General features: G+C 50.9%; 4 protein-coding genes across 4 annotated transcripts; 1 reads left to right on the top strand and 3 right to left on the bottom strand.

Annotated features, from left to right (window-relative positions):
• PV06_08837 (uncharacterized protein) lies at positions 1 to 441 on the bottom strand (the record flags this gene model as incomplete). The annotated part of the gene is made up of 1 exon (XM_016410214.1): positions 1 to 441. One exon carries the CDS (start codon positions 439 to 441, stop codon positions 1 to 3), a length of 441 nt encoding a protein of 146 aa, XP_016259236.1.
• Positions 442 to 1,085: 644 nt separating this feature from the next.
• On the bottom strand, positions 1,086 to 2,612 carry PV06_08838 (uncharacterized protein; the record flags this gene model as incomplete). The annotated part of the gene is made up of 2 exons (XM_016410215.1): positions 1,086 to 2,374; positions 2,438 to 2,612. The coding sequence occupies 2 exons, from the start codon at positions 2,610 to 2,612 to the stop codon at positions 1,086 to 1,088; spliced, it is 1,464 nt and encodes a 487-aa protein (XP_016259237.1).
• A 468-nt stretch (positions 2,613 to 3,080) lies between these two features.
• PV06_08839 (uncharacterized protein) lies at positions 3,081 to 5,447 on the top strand. Its single transcript, XM_016410216.1, has 4 exons — positions 3,081 to 3,259; positions 3,313 to 3,961; positions 4,020 to 4,180; positions 4,240 to 5,447. The coding sequence occupies exons 1-4, from the start codon at positions 3,199 to 3,201 to the stop codon at positions 5,331 to 5,333; spliced, it is 1,965 nt and encodes a 654-aa protein (XP_016259238.1). The 5' UTR covers positions 3,081 to 3,198; the 3' UTR covers positions 5,334 to 5,447.
• PV06_08840 (uncharacterized protein) lies at positions 5,398 to 6,537 on the bottom strand. Its single transcript, XM_016410217.1, has 2 exons — positions 6,184 to 6,537; positions 5,398 to 6,111 (listed from the first exon to the last, which is right to left on the bottom strand). Exons 1-2 carry the CDS (start codon positions 6,374 to 6,376, stop codon positions 5,552 to 5,554), a joined length of 753 nt encoding a protein of 250 aa, XP_016259239.1. The 5' UTR covers positions 6,377 to 6,537; the 3' UTR covers positions 5,398 to 5,551.
• Positions 6,538 to 10,389: the final 3,852 nt, after the last annotated feature.

Raw genomic sequence — 10,389 nt, forward strand, 5'->3', positions numbered from 1 at the left:
TCATTGTCTTTGGTTGCCTTGTGGTAATCGGCTTCCGCACCCGCTGCAAAAATTGTCGCCTTGCCTGCATTGATAGCCGCAATTGGCGCAGAAGACGACATCCGCTCCCGCAAGAGTAGAAGGGCCCCCTGGTGTTGGTTGCTGGACGTACTGTGGCGGTGTTTGTTGATACTGTTGTTGCTGCTGTGCTGCTCTTGCCTGGGCTTTCTCGCGTTCCTCCAGCTCAACCTGCCTCCTGACGCGTTCTTTCTCCCGTTCGAGTTCTTCGGCCCGGCGCCTCTCCTCATCCCTCCTGCGTCGTTCACGTTCAGCTTCTCGACGCTGGTATTCGAACTCCATGGCTTGCTGGCGCTCTGCCTCGCGCTGCATACCTCGCTTTGCCCCGGCCCGCGACACGCCGTAGACGACGGCGGCGCCCAGAAGAGGACTGCGGCGAAACATTCTCTGGGCCGGTTTGCGCTGATGGCGAGGTAGTCGGCAGAGCTAAGGCGTGTTCTTGAGCTGACCAAGTTTTCAAGTTCTGGCACGAGTAGTAGCGAAGTCGATGCGTATTTTCTGAACGTTGCTTGCAGAAGCCGCAAGGGCTTCAGAAATTCAAAAGGTGACGCGAAGATCAAGGTAAGGCCCTGGTCCCGACGAGTAAAGGACAACAAAGGGCCAGGCCGAGCTCTTGGTCTTTCAGCTGCCTACGAACAGAGGGGGAACGACGCGGAGCTGACCATCCAAGCAAGGTAAACAGTCCCAGAGCCCGTCTGCCCCTCCCCGAACAGGCTTTGTCATCTTGATGGTGGTGGGTATATGAATATAGTTGGTTCCATCACGGGAGCTAGGCATGCGGGCATGCGTTAATCCATCCGACTGGTGGAAGGATAACTGAAGCCTACAGCACGGAGTATGTTATACCCAATGATAGAACGAAGCATCTTCGAGCTGAGAAGCGTCATTCGGTTATGCAGTGCACGGACGCAGCTCTCGCGAAAATCGTAGGGTCATCTCAAAGAATATTTCTCGGTGCACCACGACCTTCCCTCGAGCCATGAATTCCTTACGAAGAGGGTTTATATTCGAAGGATTAACTATCCTCATTACGTCAGAGAGAACGAATCAGCGACATCCTGCGCTACGTGTGCTCCCTGTTCAATCGCACCGTCGATGAATCCTCTCCAGCCATCCGCCCAATCGGCACTGGCAAACCACACATTTCCGTGTGGCTCTTGAAGAGTGCTCAGATATTGCGACGCGAAGCCCTTGGAAAACATGCACCATGAGCCTCGTGAGTACGGGTCTTTGACCCAATCGTGGAACAGGATGCGTTCAATATTGACGTCGGGCCGGAGATGATGAAGCGCCTTCTGGATCTTCTCCACGTTGTTCTCGCCCTCGAGGACGTTTGTCGAGGCTCCAAAGGCGACAACATGGGTGCTGCCGCGAGAAGTCGTCTCGTCACCATAGGCGTAAAGGAGCCCATGACCGGGGTAGGAGTACCCTGACCAAGTGCGTAGGTCCGTTCCCATGGCGTCGAAGTGGACTTTGGTGTGAAGTCCGACGTGGCCGTGTGCGAGGGCCTCCTTCTTCGCCGGCGAGAGGGGAGGCGAGAAGTCGACAGTGCTGAGCACGTTCAGTGGGATTGTCGAGATGACCCTCGCCGCGCTATACGTGTCACCATTCGAGGAGACGGATACCTGGCCTTTCTCGTCGGTGATGCTGCTGATCGGGTGAGACAGCAAGACCTCCAAGTTTCCTGATCTGAGGCCGTCGTCCAGAAAACGGCGAACGAGTGTCGTTGTGCCGTGCTTCAGCTTGTACGCGTCGGCCTGGCTGCCAAAAGTTCCCGACTGATTGTTGCAGAGCATCCACCAATGCAACAGGTCCAAGAACCCCGTATTTTCGGCCGTTCCTCCGCTAAGAAGCAACAGATATGACTTGAGAGCATTGGCCTCAAGGTCCGTCAAATCCTCGCGGATCTGTTCTACCCGATCAAATGCTGTAAGATTGTCGTACTCGAGGACTTCGGGGTTGTGGAAGGGCAGTGCCGGGTACGGCATCACTTTGCGACCCATCTCCCCGTCGACGTTGAAATACAATGCGCCGAGCTTTTCGTACATGGAGTCTTGCTCGTCAACGCTCACTTCCGTATCTACCTCTCCTTGAGGCATATCTTCGATGTGCAGGTTGGACTTGTCCACGCCACCGGAGAGGTCGAACGAGAAGTTCAATTCACCTTGGAGGCCATACCTACTGACTTGACTCAACATGTGCGGCTGATTCCAGTGAAACCAGGCGGCGCCGATCTCGTAAGGGAACCCATCTATGGTGCTGGTCCAGGCTCTGCCACCAATGCGGTCGCGAGCTTCCAGCAGAAGCACTTTATGGCCTGGCATGCATCAGATTGCGAGCCTTGCTTTGATTCGGAGGGCGTACGGTTCTGCGCACTTACCTCGCAAAGCTAGATCTCGCGACGCAATGATACCTGCGAATCCCGCGCCAATTACGATCACATCGTAGCGACCACTGGCGGGCAGCTTCTTGGATGGGAGCTTCACTCCCTCGCATGGCAGTCCACTCTTTAATCCGGTTGCAGCAGTCCATTGGAAGCCTTCCTTGGAGCTCATCGCGGGACCGTATCGCTTCTGGTATAAAAAGGTCAATGAGAGCAAAGCATCATCCTCGGCAGCCGTAGTTGGAGTTCTGTGCAGAAGGTACTGTACTGGGAGTGGGTTTTGACATTACAACTGTCCCCTCCACACCCTCGTTTCACAGGTCCAGGATATCTTTCAGCTGGCCGTCAATAAGCTCCAGGGAAAAACTCTATTACTCCTTTTATAGGACATTTTGGCGAGAAATTAGGGTGATAGGAGGTCCGTGCCTCAGAAGTACACGTGCTTTTTGGCCTGCGAAGGTCTTTGCTGAGCTTTCGAGCCTCTCGATGGCATGTGCAGCCTAGATCTTGATCAGGAACTGAACCATTGCCGGACCTGTCCAGCCTTCAAGCGCCACATCGAGTACAGTGAGAAGACAAGGGCGCTCTCTATATCCTTGCCATATGCTTACCCCGAGTTGCTCTTGTCTTCGAGCGGCAATGTTATTGCGCGGTTCTTCTGCATATCCACTCGATCGTCTGGCAATTTACTAAGGAAAAGCAGAAGCTGAAGGACTGAAAGTGGACCGAATTCCACGTCATATGAGCTGCTGCGAGCAATGGTAACCTGGGCGACAGCCTTGGTATTTGCGATTGCTTTAATTCTTCCAATCGACCAAGGTAGCACTTCACGGCCTCCATTACTGCAGCCTAGCTGACTATTAACCTCTTAGCCTTTTCAGAGACCGACAACGATGTCAAACATGTGGCTGGGAGCAGATGCCCAAGAGCTTTGCCTAACGCACCTAATGGCTACGCTCCGGCGTCAGTTGAGTGTCCTATTGATCGACCTGTGATCCGGAACGCAAACGGCCTTTCACGGGATGAGATCGAATGGCTCCAAAACCGCCGGCCTCTGGCCATCTCTGCCATGCACGATCTTCTGCACAGGCTCAACATCACCGGGTTTGATGCTAGGGGTTATATTGATCTGCACTTGGGCAATGAGTCCAACCTACCGACCATTGGCATTGCCGTGTCTGGTGGAGGTCACCGAGCACTTCTCAATGGGGCTGGCGCTGTGGCAGCTTTGGATGCTCGTACCGAAAGCTCGACATTGCCTGGCCACCTCGGAGGCATCCTGCAGGCGGCGACATACATATCAGGCCTGAGTGGTGGAGGATGGTTATTGGGCTCGATATTCGTAAACAATTTCACCACCATTCCAGCTCTCCTGGGCGATTCCACACCTGGAGGCGTGTGGGATTTCAACCAGTCTATCTTGATAGGGCCACTGGGCCAGCCAAATTACTATCGCGATCTTCGTGACTCGGTGCTTTCCAAAAGAGATGCCGGGTTCAATGTCTCCATCACAGATCCTTGGTGAGGCTTCTCGATCCCCTGTCCTCACTCATATTGGCAGAGAAACTCATTGATATAGGGCTCGCGCTCTGTCTTTTCAGCTGATTAATGGAACCGACGGTGGGATATCTTACACGTGGTCCTCATTGGCGTTGCAGTCGACATTTTCTGGCGGAAATATGCCCATGCCCATCATTACGGCGCTTGAACGGGCTCCAAACAATCGCGAGCAGCTCATAGGTGAAGTCACTCTGCAACCAACGGAACCTCAGAAGTGAAAATACTGACTTGCTCTCAAGCGGCCAACGCCACGTCCTTTGAGTTCAATCCATGGGAGATGGGAAGCTTCGATCCCACCACTTACGCGTTTGCCCCGCTCAAGTATATCGGCTCGAATTTTTCCAACGGAGCTTTACCTGACGATGAAGCATGTATTGGTGGCCTGGACAACGCGGGCTTTGTCATGGGCACCTCGTCCTCAATCTTCAACCAGGTGCTTATCGAGGTCAATCGTTTCGAGACCACCAGCTCCCTCTTAAAGAACCTCACCACGACCCTGGCCGCGATCCTGACTAACATCAGTGAGGCGAATCTCGACATTGCCATCTATGAGCCAAATCCCTTTTACGGGTTCAATAACGGGACCAACCACAACGCCCACTCTAGCGAGCTGCACTTGGTCGACGCTGCCTTGGATCTTCAGAATCTGCCTTTACCCCCACTGCTGTATCCAGCCCGCAATTTGGACGTTGTCTTTGCCGTTGACAGTTCAGCGGACACCCGGACGAACTGGCCAAATGGAGCTTCGATGGTGGCCACCTACGAGCGGTATCAGGACCCAAGGGGCATCGGGAATGGCACCTCGTTCCCGTCAACTCCGGACACCAACACATTTGTCAATCTAGGGCTGAACGCGCGGCCCACGTTTTTCGGTTGCAACTCCAGCAACATGACAGGCCCAGGCCCCGTCATCGTCTACATCCCTAACGCTCCATACTCGTACTTCTCGAACGTCTCGACTTTCGAGCTGACTTACAACGCGTCGACGAGGAACGCCATCGTCCAGAATGGCTACAACGTAGCGACGCAGGCCAACGGATCGCTCGACACGTCCTGGCCCGCCTGTGTGGGCTGTGCCATCCTCACTCGCAGCTTCGAGAGAACAGAAACAGAAGTCCCGGATCAGTACCAAAAGTGCTTCGAGAGATATTGCTGGGACGGGGCTCTAAACAGCACCAATCATCCGTCCTACGATCCGAAGTTGGCTCTAGCTCCTCCGGAAGACAAAAAGAAGAACGCCGCACCTAAAGTCGTCTCGTCTTGTAACGTCATCGCCCTGGTAGTTGCCGTGCAACTTTCGGTCCTGGTGCTATCGTCGATCCAGGTGCTTTAGGCATGTTCGTTTCACAAGAACTTTAATTGAGCAAGATGGCAAAAGACAGGGGTATTATACCGGGATAGCTTTCTATAACGGCCATTATAAGACGACTTGGATCGGGAATGATAACAAATAGGTATTGCCAACGCGACCGTGGATTACGCAATTCCGTCAAAATCAGCCGCAAGCTAATGCATCCACAAGCATTTTTCATAAGCAAACTTAGTGGAAAACTATATATCATGGGAGTCAGCAGGTTGATACATGTCGCATATCGTTGTTAATTTCACTCCGCGAGGAAGTGGATGGATGATAATCTCATACACTTCATCCCCCGATATCCGCCCACTGGAGCGAAAATCCACCGGATATATAGAGCCTGGATGAGAGTCCTTTTTAGAATCACAGTGATCAGGGAGTTCCGAGGAATTCTGATCACCGTGGCCACTGTAATGGAATATTAGCGAGTCGTTCGCTCGCGCATCTGCCACCAACCAACTCATCGCCCGAAGAATATTCGCCTTCGTAGGCTGAGAAAAAGGGTGGAGCTGGTCGTCGGTAAGTATCACCATATTGTCTATCGAGTGGCCAAGACACTGGTGTAAATAAGCAGCCATGTTTTTGACATCCCTTATGCTGTGCTTCAATTCACCCCTCTGACCGAAATAGTTGATTCCAATGGACAGCAATTTTCGCTGGCTGACATGACTTGGTAAGGGCCAATTGATGCTTGACAGGTCGCGTTGAGAACCGATAGACTCATTGTGTTGTTGAGAATTTGGCTCAAAAATTGCTGCTGAGGGACAGGGCTGTCAGAATTTCTGGTTCAATCGTGGGCTGATATGGGATGGTAAAAGCCACATACTGGTCCGGTTCGAGGTCTGGAAAGAAGTGTAATGATGGTGACTGGCTCCTTCGATCTTCTGATCAAAACTCCCGGGCTCGAAAGCCGGTTGAAAGGCAGAGGGGAAGGTCGTGTCCAGCTGTAAGTCGGCATCGCTTTTCCGTTCTCTGGTAAGGCTGGGGTTAGAGGCCGATGGAGAATGTTCCGATGTCATGTTACCACGGAGTGAACAGCTGAGATCTCTCTCGGCTCATCTGCCCTTGGTTACTAGCAGTATACCTCTGGGTGAGATCAAAGAAAGGGGGTCATTTCCCTCAGGATCAAAAGGGTTTTCCAGGGTTGTCTTCAAGTATAACCGACGACATAAACAGCCTCTCTGATCGGCTAAAAGGGCCTTGAGAAACCAGGAACATCATCAGACTAGCCATGCACGGACCCCTCCACTTTCATGGACCCCGTTGGAATGAAGCATGTGCCGGAATGTACGTTCTTGGTCCATCCAGGCCTGTGTTACATTGAAGCCGAGAGTAAAAAAAGCCTTGTATTTGAGTTGGGTCACCTTGAGAAGGTCAATGTGGCCACATCTTGAGCCGCGGTAGATCAGAGTTGTACGGATTGCCGAAACGGTGTGGTACTGTGGGGGGGAGGGGGGTTTCTTAATGAAGAAGATCGAGCCGGATAAATAATTCCACTTGCGGATCACAGTGACCTCTGCGCTATGTTTTGGATGGGGCATTTGCTCAACTGAAGCAAAGGACGCTATGCTGTCTTGTCCCTTGAAGTATTGAGACCTAGACTAAATTAAACTTCCTGGGTAATATTATTAGTGAGGACAACTCCTCAACGGGCTTAGCCAATCGTGCTCTATTGACAACGCTTCATCCACTGAGTGACCCGGTCGCGTAGAATAGAAATGTGCATACTCTCAAAATCAATTTAATACTTGAATCAAAAAAGTATGGGCAGTACATCGTAACAGCCTGGGAGCTACGCATGGAAGACAGTCGGGCTCTCTCTCTTCAAAAAAAAAGGGGGGGAGGAGGGGGAGGAGGAGGAGGAGGAGAAGAAAAAAGGTCAGACCCACCTCAATCATCGGCACGCGCCATCCGCTCACTATCAGTGGTGTGGCACGATGAAATTATTTATTCAGAGAGAATGTTAGAGTCCTTATCGATCAAGACGTAATTGTAATGTGTGGGGGAGAGTTACTCGGACGAGGAATTTATGCCCACAAGCAAGAAAGCCTCCCCCCCAAAAAATCCAAAGGAAGGGAGGACACTCGCGACCAAGTTCTCTCTCGCAGCTTTCAAGAACGTTTCAAAGGTCGTTCGACTGCTGCTGATTTCGTTACTGAGCGTCTTTTTGGACACCTTCGCGTGCGCCTGGGCAGTCAAGTTCGCTCTGCAGTCTTCAGCGACGATGAAGACAAGACAGCTTAGCTAGCTTGACTGCCATATGCACGGGAGGTCAAGCGCCTAGCGACCGTCCATGCGGTGGTCCCTGGAGAGCAGTTCGAGAATAATACGAGACTGTCTAAGTGAGTCAGAAGAAGTTGCTGTCTCGACAGGGCATGATGACGATGGACCCGGAGGCGCGAGATGAGAATGACCTCGATGCCACACCGACGAGGACATTGGTTAAATCGTTGATTCGGACACGGACGAAGAAAATACATACTACTAGTAGGCTAGCTGATACCGAACGACCATCAGCTACCTCACGAATACTCCCGAGTGCTCGTCAACGTTTAACAGATGAATACTTGGTTTTTTTCACTCGAAAACTTGGATATCCTTCCTACTGGTATCAAGATGGACAACATTCAGCAGCTAGACCGGCTCCGTGAGGCATTCCAATGCTTCGAGGACGTGGTCAATAATCTCCTTCGTGAAAGGCCTAGGGGACTTTCGATGCAAACCCTCTCTGGCCTTGAATGCTGGGAACATGAAGAATCACGCGTGCTCTCTTCTGATTCTGCGAATACTTAGGTATATACGGATAATAGGTCTCAGACTCAGGAGACCCTCTCGATAGTGTTATGGTCCGATAAAAAGCGCAGAGTAAGGCTGTTCATAGACAGCCAATGTTTACGGGAAATGAAGCGTTCTACGAGTGTAAACTGTCAAACAACATTCATATGCGATTTAACCTAACCTCCCACCTAGCATCGACTGGCCAGGTGCACTCAGAGCATTTCTGTACCTCGACAAAAACCAACACGTAGAGACTCTTGCGCTTCCCTGACCTCCGTTGAGGTCCTCGTTCTCTCGTAGATTTCTGTTGAAAGCCGCGCCGCTTAAGTCGTTCTTGCTGCCCGACACTTGTACAGGCCTCCGTGACGTCCACGAGAGTTTAGATCAATCCTACAGCTAGGATTTTCATTGTACACAGCGCTCTCATCGCAAAACTTGATTGATGGCATGCATGCCTAATCTACTTGTTGCTCCTAGGAAAAGTAGAGGCACTCACACCTCTCGCGTACTCATCAGCCAATCACGGTGCAGGTCCCCTGTTTTCTCTACAATGTGATGCATCGTTGTCACTGTCGTAATTCAATTGCCTTGCTTCCCACTCTTCTCACCTTTACAGTACTGGTACTTGCAAGGGATATAGTAGGGGAGGTTGAAAAACAGAGCGGTGTCTAGTTTCGTTCATCCTTACTCCTTTGTCGTACTTGATTCCGCTCTCTAGTCTCCTCTTTACGGATACTACAGTAGATTGCCTACCACAGACACACCGAGGGCGGTGGCTCGCCACTCTCCTCGGAGACTGGTGCTGAGCTTCGAACCCCTCTTTTCACGATCGATCAGATCTGTAGTGTCTTGCGAAATTAGTCTAAGTCTACAACCACAGACCCGAACAAACTTATTAATAGTCTTGCGTATCATTCTCAAAGGCAGCGTACAAGTTATTAATGGAAGCAATCGTTGAAGCCAGCAAGGCCAAAGCATTGTTGCCATTATGGCTCGCGAGTGTACTGGGGGGGATGGACTACTGTAGCAATCGTTTCACAAAAAAATGGATCGCGCGCCCAGATTTCATCTTGATACATTTCTATCTGCCTCGCTGTGTGTAACGTATAACTGAAAACTAGTGATCTGAGGACGGACGGATGGATGGTCTTGTTGCTCAGTGCTTCCTCGTCTACTCCTGGTCTACTCCTGTTTTAACATCAACACTAACAGCCGCCTGCCCTGTCCTGACCTCGATGATTCATGCCATGTCGTGATCGGAACAGGACGAGATCGCTCCACCCGCGCTCTCGCGAGTCAATTCTCCGAAAAGGATTTGCAAACTCGAAACATTTATCCAGGCGGCCGGCCACTGGAATGGTCGCCTCGACGGGTCAAGTGTCAATACTATGCTTTTAAAAAATGAAAAAAGTCTTACCAGATGAGTGGTTTTAAATTTGGGATGGTGCTGTCTAGAGCACAAATCGATTAATAAAGCCGTGCTAAATTCTTTCAGAAGTACGGCACAATGATTTCCTACTTCAGTCTAGTCTACGCTAATCTTCCGATTTGTTTGTACCGGTAAATTTTGCGCCTCAATACTCTGGTTTGTGCTTTCTCATTGAAAAGGCATTCAATGCTTAACTAACGGCTGGGAACCCGCCGTCATTCTGAATTTGAATCTTCTAGCCGGGCCAGTCGCAAAAGAAACGTCGTTCAAGTTGTGTCACGGTCCAGTTAATTTTCGGAGAATGGATGTCAAGATCAAGATGGAGTTGGGTGAAGAATTAATTACTGGCTGGTTTTATGGTGTGTCCTCAGCAGTTGTTATGCATAAGCTATTCGCTAATCTGGGCTAGTCTGATACTACCAATGTCATCGAGAGATTCCTCGAGCAAGCAGATTCACAGTGGAACTAACAACTAAATGCCCAAGGCCTTGCTTGTATAATCCACAAATACGAAAGCGACCCATTTTCATAAACATCCCGGCACGCTCGGCAAAGAACTCTCTCGTTTTTTTTGGTTTTTGAGGTGACTGACTAGTCGACTCTCTTTCAAACCCCCGCCGCAACAGATCTGGCCGCACGTGTGCTACTGGATTTACTAGTATAGTATAGCCAGGAACGACATTTTTTGACTTGTACGTACACCAGCTACCGACTTTTCACGGTGGGTGAACCGGTATCCGCCAATCATGAAGCACGTGGATAACATGTGCCTGAACCAAACAACTTTTTTGTACCAAAACTAGTTCGAGTTCCCTCCCGACTTCA

Source organism: Exophiala oligosperma (assembly GCF_000835515.1).
Source record: "Exophiala oligosperma strain CBS 72588 unplaced genomic scaffold supercont1.9, whole genome shotgun sequence".
NCBI lineage: Eukaryota > Fungi > Ascomycota > Eurotiomycetes > Chaetothyriales > Herpotrichiellaceae > Exophiala > Exophiala oligosperma.